General features: G+C 46.5%; 1 protein-coding gene across 2 annotated transcripts in view; it reads left to right on the top strand.

Annotated features, from left to right (window-relative positions):
• Positions 1 to 421: 421 nt before the first annotated feature.
• Positions 422 to 9,942, top strand: part of Egflam (EGF like, fibronectin type III and laminin G domains) — a 164,435-nt gene continuing 154,914 nt past the window's right edge. The window contains exon 1 of one of the 2 annotated variants that reach the window (XM_040757593.1): positions 422 to 1,070. In XM_040757593.1, the coding sequence (XP_040613527.1) occupies positions 974 to 1,070 (97 nt within the window). In that variant the 5' untranslated portion in view covers positions 422 to 973. The remainder of the gene's footprint in view (positions 1,071 to 9,942) is intronic. The other variant, XM_040757592.1, reaches the window with a different exon arrangement.

The raw sequence follows: 9,942 nt of genomic DNA, 5'->3' as shown, positions 1-9,942 counted from the left end.
GGAGGGGAGGAGGTCTGTCCTCAGCTGGGGAGCTAGGTGTTAGCTCCTCCTTGCTCCTGTTCCCCAACCCCAGCCCGGTCGGCAAATGCCCCTTTTACAGAGTTGCCAGGATTACCTGGTAGTTTGATCTCTTTTCTGGAGGGTCTAAAGTTGTCATCCGCCACCATGAGGGGACCTGTTCCCCGGTCACCAGTCCCTAATCTCCATTTAGCCTTTGTGTCTGAGTGGCCTAGCCTCAGCTCTCCATCTGTGCGCCTTAAATCCCATTTATCTTCTTAGCACCCCAGACTTGGCCAGCCCTGCCCCCCTTGTTCCCACTTGCAAATTACAGCCCCTCCCTTGCGCTTCCTCTGGAGCGACAAGCAGAGTAGAATAACCTTTGAGGTGTTAGGAAAAGTGACTTAAACTGGGTGCAAGCGACACAGAGGGGCGTGGGGGAAGAAAAGTCCAGCCAGTGGAACCGAGGCACCCTGAGTTCAGGGTCAGGACCCAGCCCAGGACCGTGAGTCCCTAGTCTGAATCAAGGAACTCCTGCGGAATGTCGAAGTCGGTCCCACCCAGGCCCCCAATCTAGGTCACCCGCGGGGAAGGGCCGAGCTGGGGGCTGTCTGCTCCGGAGGTGGGCGAGGAGTGAATTGATTCAGACCCTGCCCCTCGCTCTTCCACTAGATTGTAATTCCATCTCTGGCGGGTCGAGCCGCCCTCCCTCCGGCGGCCAGTGCGTCCCTCCCCTCGGCCGCCAGCGTCCACTCCCCAGCCCCGAAAACCCTGCAGCCGCGAGCCCGCTCTACTCCAGCACGCCAGCCTCCCAGACGCTGCCTTGCCTCATCGGACTACCCAGTGACTCCTGGTTCAGCTCCCCGGGTCCCCCACCTTCTCATTCGCGCGCCACCGGCGTCCCCACGTCCCACAGGAGACGCCCTTTCCCTGTGCGCCCGGGACTTGGTGAAACTTTGGAGACACTGTCGGTGAGATGGATTTAATCCCAACCTTCTTGCTCCGTTTCTTGCTTCTGGCCTGCAGCCTCCCACCCGGCGCCGTGTCACTCCGAACCGCTCTGCGAAAATCAGGTAAAACTCTCAGTGCACCCCGAGCAATGGTGCCCGGAGCACCCCGGTCCCGGTCTTTGGTGGGATCGCAGAGCAGGCAGCTCCACACTGCTCTCTCCGCTGGCCCGCATGGGCTCAGCACGCTTAGGCTGTGCTCAGACCTCAGCTGAAGGGTGAGTCTCGCTCTCCCCAGCTCAGTCGATTCCAGGGAGATTCTTGTTTTTTAAAAAAAATCTTTTTTCCAGAGCCAGAAGAGGTAGTGGGCTCTGTATGGGACCACGGAGTGCTATAAGTTGGGGGCGGCGATCACTCTGTCTTGGTTACTGAAGGCTCAGAGAGAGCGCAGAGGACTTCAACAGCTCCTCCTGTTTCTTTGAACATCTTATTGGATTCATGTTGCCTAGAGCCCAGCCATTTCCTGTTGAGTGTCTGAAGGTTTGCCTGGAGCCCCCCTTCCTGGCTCTGGTCCTGTCCAAGCACTGGGTAGGGACCTGGGCTTTCTCCACTGTTAGGATACTCTTGCACCCTGGGGCCATCTGTACAGACAGGAGCACTCTGTGGGTTAATCTGATCTTGTTTAGAACTCCTGCCTTTGCTAGGCTGTTCAAACAAAGATGTTTGCGCTGTAGGCAGGCAAGTACAAAGGATCCCAGAGAACGTGAAGCCGCAAACACTCACACTTCCTCTAGGTAAAAGTATGTTTTTTTAATCTACATTGATTTTGTTTGTGTTATAAAGAAAAGTAGAACATTCTAAATAATAAAGTTCCAAACATTGGCAAGACCATATTTAGGATTGCGGGGAAAAAATCTGCTTTTTCTTAGCTTACTTTGCAAATGGGGGTTGTCTTATGGGATTAATTATGTCTTCTGAACAATGGCAAAGAATCTAACTATTTGGATTCAGCCTGCAAAACCTTAGAGAAAACAGAGTTCCCCCTCACAATGTTTCTACAAGAAAGAGGCAAACCAGGAAAAATTATCCGAGTGCAAAGAAAATAATCTTAGCAGGTTCCCATTTGGCTGCTTTAATATTTCTTTAGTGCCAGGGATCTGTGGGGAGCGGTAGGACCCTTGCCTTTCATCCTAGAAGCTACCTCAGTTTTCAGGCTGCATCTGTGGCCACTTGTATCCTCCCCTTACCTAATTTGAAATTTAGAAACAGTCTCAGCTTCGCACCACTCAGGTTCAGAACCAACCTGTCGGCACACTGCCCAGTTCATTCGGGAGGCAAGGTAGTTTCCTGCTAAATTGTCTTCTCACATCTTCATACACCTTCCAGCATTTCAATATGAGGCTCCTTTGAACTTTCTTCCTCAAGAAAACTACACTATGATCTTGCATTCTGTAGGTTTCTGCACATGAAACCATCTAGCCACATGTTCCAAGCCCATCCATACATCCTGGCTCATACATACATACATGCATGCATGCATACACACATGCATGCATGCATACATGGCTCTGAGCCTGAGTGACATACAAGTTCTCCAAGGGTAAACATCAAGCCCTTTAAGCATCTTGTAAAATTATTGCACAAAAGCCCACTGTTTAAAATTGCACACATGTTTTGCCCCATTTTCCCCTTTATTTCCTAATTTTTGGTCATTCCTCTCCTAAAAACATTTTCTTCCTGTTTCACTCAGTATCTTGTTAAGATATTCATGTCACCCATGTATCATGTTGGTTTCTTTGGTTTTACTTGAAGTACTGAGGGGAGTGATTTCGAAAAATTTCCTTTTCAATATTCTTGGCCCCACCAAGAGGGAAGGGGCATTTTGACTAACTGCAGTCTAGAAGGAGCTTTTTTTATTTTTTTTAATTCCTTCATAATTTTACCCAGACAATGGCTTTCAGGTTGAAAAGCTGCTTGGGTGGAAATGACAGCTACTTCATAAACTTCAGGGGAAATTTTCCTTGTGGGCTCATTTACATCCCATGGAAAGACTAGTTTTTGATCCGTAAAATTGGTCCAGATTAAAAACTGAATGTGCCCCAGTTGGCTCAGATGTGAACAGCAAGGAGCTCATTTGTAATCTCCCCCAGACACCCGCAAATCCTGCTCCCATCCATATGGGAGTGACTTTGTACCTTGGTCCCCCCCACAGAAATTGGCTGTGTGCAGCACTTTGAAGGTGGTGTGGAGATCATGTGGGCATTCCAAAGCAGTCTGTTTTGTTTATCTACTCCTCTTTATGCTGCTGCTTAATCCACTTTTGATAAGTACAGTTCAGTTGGGAAGTCCTGAGTTCCAATTAACCTGAAGGTTACCTCCCTTCTTTTAGAAAGAGATAGGTAGAAAAGAACACCTTGCCCCCTCACCCCAAGGTGTGGCACCTTCTGGCATCGAACATTAGGAAAGAAAGTGTCACATACGCCAAGGCTCGCAGCAGTTGCCACTGCAGTACATAAAAACCAAGTCAAATTAAATAATAATAACTGACACTAATTAACTGCTTGTTACACTGTTCTGAGAACTGATTTCTTCAATCAAGCCGGCAGCCTTGTTTCTTTGTCTCACTGAGGGGAGAACTGTGGCTTAGAGAGAAGCTCAGTATCTCACCCGAGGCCTCTCAGAGGCTAAGTGGTGGAATGGGAATTTAGGCCCTGCTATTTGCCAGCTCTCAGCTGTCTTGTTTGCAGAACTATGTAGCCTTGGGTGTTTTCAAGGCTGAGTTCTCTGGGGACAGAGTCCTGCAACCTGGGTAGAGGGCCTGGCCTTGCTGTGTGGGAGATCTGTGTCGCCCACGGAACATGACACAGCCTCCAAATAAAATAGTACCTCGACTACTGATGTGGGGTGCAGAATGATACTGCCCCCTGACCTCATACAGAAAGAGTATGCATAACCTTACAGAGTAGTGAGGAACTTCTTGCTGGCTTTTATTAGACGTCTGGGCATTAACGCTTGTGGGGGCCAGAGGGACACTGGAGTCCCTTTGGGGGTAGAACAATGAGAAGGTGGAAGCCCCTATGTCTACACCTTAACACTCCACCCCAGGCCTCCCTGTCGTACAAGCACAATGTGCTGAAAAGGTTTCACTCCTGTTCTGCGACAAATTGGAAGCAAGTGAAAACTCCTCATTCGGCAATGAGACTGAGAGGGACGGAGTGATTTGTCCAACTTCACACCAAAAGCTTAACTGGGGTATTGTGAAGACCCCCAACACCAGAGGCCTGCTGCCTCTTGCTTCTGCCTCTCAGCAGAAATTTCAGGGGAGGGGAGGGAAGAATCCTACAGTCATGGGGACAAGCAGGGTGTGTACCCGTAGTCCACAGGCAGATCTGTAACCCTGCCCTTCACTATGAAGATCTCTAGGCAACTATTGATATAAAGACATTTACAAAAAGCTCTTCATTTTCAGGGATAGTGTGATAAGCTCTAACAAACATATCCAGTAATGAAATCCTTCGCAGTTCAGTCTCAGCCAGTAGTAACTGCCCAAGGGGCCTGTATTCTCTCTCCCGCATTACCAACGAGGCACCTGCATAGCTCCCCCTCTCATGGCCTTTTGTTTTGAGATATGTGGACTATTTTCTTTCCTCAAGAATATAATCTTGTGCTCCTTAGTAGGAAACCTGCCCCTTTACAGTCCCTGACAAATGGTGATCTGATTTCTGTCCCTATAGTTTCAATTCTCCCAGAATGTGTCAGGTTTCATGTCTGCGTTCTCACATCCAGCACAACTTTTAAGATCAATCCATGTGTGGTGGCACCTATCAGTGGCTTGTTCCTTTGTTATTGGTTAGTAGTAGTCCTTTGTATAGATCTTAGCTGATCACACTTTGTTTATCTGTTCACTAGAGAACGGCTTTTTGGGTTCAGCTTCAGGCTGCGGGTGACTGAGGCTGCTACGTGCAGCCATATATGTGTCTCTGGGTGGATATGCTTTTATTTCTCTTGGTAAGGAGTCAAGTGGGATTCCTTCTTCCAGTAGGCTGGTCTTTCTAGGAAAACACTGCATTGCTTTTCAGAGTGAGTTCACTGTTTCATGTTCCTAGGAACAACGAATAGAAGTTCTGCTCATCCTGTATTCCCTACAGCATCTGGTACATGTTCTAGTTCCATTTCTGTAGCTGGGAGAAAAAGACCAACACCAAACCAAAACCTGACAAAAAGAAAATTAGGGGAGGAAAGGTGTAGCTCAAAATTCCAGGTTGCCGTCCATCATTGGAAGTGACAGGAATTTGAAGCAGCCCAGTCAAGAGTGAAGAGAAACAGATACGTGAGTGTTCACTAGCTTGCCAGCTTGCTGTGCGGTAATTTCCCTGCTCTTGTGGTCATGATCCCACTAACTAGAGAATGGCGCTACCCATAGTGTGCTGAACCTTTCCACACCAACCGTATTGATTAAGATAATTCCCACAGGCCAAGTCAGTGCTGACAATGCCTTACTAATACTTTCTTCTCAGGTCAGTCTGGGGTGTGTCAAGTGGAAAATTGAAGCTACCAGTCCGTGCACGGCTGTTTCTTTGTTAATTTCCCTGTTCGTTTTTGTTTTGTTTCAGGTATTCTAGTAGGTGAACAATGATATATTTCATTATGGTTTTAAGCTTTGTTTCCTTCATGGCTAATGATATTGAACTTTTTTTTCATGAGTCATTTGCCTCAAGTTTCTTTGAATCTTTCTGGAAAAAAAATGAGATGTTTGTTTTCTTACTGATTTTTTTTAGTGTTCTTTGTATATGTTGAGTGCAGTCTTTGATATAGTCCAGATATGTTTTAAAATCATGAATGTCCCAGGTGCTATTTGCCTTTTTATGCATATATTTGTGTGGGTGGGTATGTGTGTGTGTGTGCAGGAGTGTGTGGGTGGGTATGTGTGTGTGTCCAGGTATGTGTGGGTAGGTATATGTGTGTGTGTCCAAGAGTGTGTGGGTGGGTATGTGTGTGTGTGTGTCCAGGAGTGTGTGTGTGTGTGTGTGTGTAAAGGAGTATGTGGATGGGTATATGTGTGTGTTCAGGAGTGTGTGAGTGGGTATATGTGTGTGTTCAGGAGTGTGTGGGTGGGTATATGTGTGTGTGCAGGTATGTGTGGGTGAGTATATGTGTGTTCAGGAGTATGTGGGTGGGTATATGTGTATGTGTCTAGGTATATGTGGGTGGGTATATGTGTGTGTTCAGGAGTGTGTGGGTGGGTATATGTGTGTGTTCAGGAGTGTGTGGGTGGGTATATGTGTGTGTGTCCAGGTATGTGTGAGTGGGTATATGTGTGTGTTCAGGAGTGTGTGGGTGGGTATATGTGTGTGTGTGCAGGAGTGTGTGGGTGGGTATATGTGTGTGTGTCCAGGTATGTGTGGGTGGGTATATGTGTGTGTTCAGGAGTGTGTGGGTGGGTATATGTGTGTGTGTGCAGGAGTGTGTGGGTGGGTATATGTGTGTGTGTCCAGGTATGTGTGGGTGGGTATATGTGTGTGTTCAGGAGTGTGTGGGTGGGTATATGTGTGTGTGTGCAGGAGTGTGTGGGTGGGTATATGTGTGTGTGTCCAGGTATGTGTGGGTGGGTATATGTGTGTGTTCAAGAGTGTGTGGGTGGGTATATGTGTGTGTGTGCAGGAGTGTGTGGGTGGGTATATGTGTGTGTCCAGGTATGTGGGTGGGTATATGTGTGTGTTCAAGAGTGTGTGGGTGGGTATATGTGTGTGTGTGCAGGAGTGTGTGGGTGGGTATATGTGTGTGTCCAGGTATGTGTGGATCGGTATATTGTGTGTTCAGGAGTGTGTGGATGGGTATATGTGTGTGTGTGCAGGTATGTGTGGGTGGGTATATGTGTGTGTTCAGGAGTGTGTGGATGAGTATGCCTGTAGAGGCCAGAGGAAAACCTCTAATGTCATTCTTCTATCCTGCTCTTTTAAAAAAGGGTCTCACATTGGCCTAGAGCTAAACAATCAGGCTGGACTTGCTGGCCAATGGTCCTCAAGGGTCCCCCTGTATCTTTCTCTGCAGCATTGAGATTACAAGTACATGTCACTGTGCCCAGAACTTTTAGATGGATTCTAGACACTGAATTAGGGTCTTCATGCTTGCGAGGCAAATTCTTAACTGACTGGCCTGTCTCTTCAGCCATTTCCTTTTGTTTTCTTAATGGTATCTTTCAAAAAGAAGAAAATTTGAATTTGAATGGGTCCAATTTATCTCTTTTTAATGAATATTCCTTTTAGGACAACTTAACCCATGATTACAAAAATGTCCTTCCTTATATAGAAGATTTTAACTTTCCATTTAGTTTTACAAATTATTTTGAGCTACCTTTTTGCATGAGGTGTGGTATTATTTATTTTAAAAATTGTTTAGACAGGGTATCTCTACACAGAGAGACTGGAACATAGAGGCTGTCCTGGAACTCACTATGTAGACCAGTCTGGCTTATAACTCATGAAGATACGCCTGTCTCTTCCTCCTGAGTGCTAGGATTAAAGTGTGTGCCACCATGCCAGGCCATGAGGTGTGATATTTAAATAAACGTTTCATTTCTGATTTGTGGATATATTGATTTTATTATACAAGTATTGTGCTTGGTGGTGGAGCGTGGGTCTTTGGCTTAGTGGATTGCTATGCCTCTGCTCTCAGTAGCGGATGCCATCCAGGCCTGCTCACATCCTCCTGCAATAGATAAGGGCTGGGTCTGCTGTCTCTCTGCAGGATCTGACAGCGCAGTGCTTAGGGATGTCTCTGCTGTGGCCTGGTGCCAAGAGTCAGGATGGGTATACTGGGAGCCTGAAGATTTATGGGTTAAAGGCTAGTATTCCCAATCCTAGGGCGTGGAGTTGTTCTCTACTGATACAAAACACATGGTATTATTCAATCTGTCCAAAGTAGACAGGAAGGAGAGAGCATGTGATTCCTGCTTTCCCTTCTGACCTGTCCTTTTTGCCTGAGGCCTCAAGGCCAGTGGGAGGAGGTAAAGCTGGGGTTCAGGGTCCAAGGTTTTCCTAGAGGAGCTGGCATTCTCCACAGTTATCTTCAATGTGGGACACGCCCATCATCGCTTCCTCCCTGCTTCTTCAGTATTTCTCCATCCGTATAATTGGATTACAATGAAGATCTAAGGAAATTCACAAAGGAGAAAACAGAATCCTGGAAGGGGAGAGGTAGCTCACAGGCAGTTACTTTGTTGGTGGAGGGTGACAAATACAGGTCCCTCTAGGTAGTCTCTGCAGCTGCTGGATAACACAGAAAGGCTAAGGCACTGGGGATCATCCTGGCCTGCTTCCCCGTGCCACCCCCATCAAGCCTCCAAGAGACTGGCAGTATTCTAAACATTTCCCAGTGATTTAGAGGACTCATCTCTTCTGAACTTACCCCCCCCCATTTCCTTTTAGTAGCCAACTCTGTTCCATCACAGTGAGGTTGTATTGGTTCTTGGGGGAGAAACTGAGCATATAAATCCCCCCTTTCTGTGCGTATGGGTAGCTGGATAATAGATAGCAATACACAGGGATATGTCATATGCACACATGTGTGTGTGCTCATGTATGTGTGATATCTAGTAGTTCATAGCTAGTAATGCTCCCTCTGCACAGATTTCTCTATCGTGTCTAATAAATACAAAGAAACACTTCTTTCTTCTTGTTTTTCTCTGTCTTTCTCTCTCTTCCTCCATGACTATCTGTGATCAAAGTAAAGCAAAGGAGAGAAATTAAGGTCAGGAGCAGATGTGGTTTAATACAAGGCAGTACATTCCCTTGAGTGACTTATCTAGAAAGGAATATATATATATGCATATATATTCATAACTAAGCATTTCATAACCTTAGAATTCCTTAGGGACTAGTAGTCTATAGATTTTCTTCTGTTCCCTCATCCAGTGGTTTCATATGGCCTGAAAGTATCCAGCCATTCCAAGCTGGATTTATGAAAGTCACAGTCCCATATAACTGAGGGTTATAGTGGACCTTAGCTTCCACATAGTTTGTCCCATGGGTATCTTGTAACCCCATATCTCACTCACTGGGTTAAGTGGGTTTGTAGTATTTTCCAGCTAAACAAATGAAAGATATCATATGTATTTATTTGTTTTGTTAGTTAGGTGAAAACAGGTCTCATGTAACTATCAGGCTGCCTTCACCTCCCTTCTGGGACTCAGGGTGTGTACCACCACACCTGGGATCATGACATCTTGATGGGTTGGGTGCTTGAGCTGGCTAAGCCCCTTCCGCTTAATAATATGTCATACTGCACCTACTGGGGATTCCCTATAGATTCTGACCAGGTGGGTGGGTGGGAAATTGAGGGAATATAGATAGCAGAGCCTAAGGTGCAGGCTGTAGAGGAAGTCCCTCAAACCTATTTTTGAGTCCACTGGCTGTGTACCTCCATTTTGAAGAAGGACCCAAAGTGTGGCTTCTACCTTCTTACATAAACCAGCATATACTGTCTCCAAGCAGAACTGCTGATTGAAGAGGGGAGTCCCAGGTGTAAAAAATTACATGGACGGCCAGCAGAGGGCATACTTCCAGAACTGACTGGAGCAGATCTCAGGCCTTGGGCAGGAGCCTGTACAAGTCCTCAACTATGCAGTATGAATTTTTAGAATACATCCCAGGCATCCGTCTTGAAACAAGAACTTCAGGAGAGTTGACAACAGGTGGCTCACAGTCTACACCTGGAGAATTTGGGCTCCTCTGCCTCTACCTCCCCTTCTTCATATCCCGCCCCCACCACACACACACACACACACACACACACACACACACACACACACACACACACAGGCACTCACAGTATCTGTTTATCTCTTCCACATCAAACAGTGCCAGCTAGCAGCAGCATTTGGGCAGGTATAACTAAATTAATCAATGGGATATCTGGAGGTTGGTTTGGGGACTTGCTATCTTCTTGTTTCTTTGGTTGCTATGGTTAGTACTACGCTTTAGAAACGGAATCTGCCTTG

Source organism: Mesocricetus auratus, unplaced genomic scaffold, assembly GCF_017639785.1.
Source record: "Mesocricetus auratus isolate SY011 unplaced genomic scaffold, BCM_Maur_2.0 Super-Scaffold_100015, whole genome shotgun sequence".
Taxonomy (NCBI): domain Eukaryota; kingdom Metazoa; phylum Chordata; class Mammalia; order Rodentia; family Cricetidae; genus Mesocricetus; species Mesocricetus auratus.
Note: the sequence above shows the minus strand (reverse complement) of the source record. Positions and strands in the feature narration are given on the sequence as shown.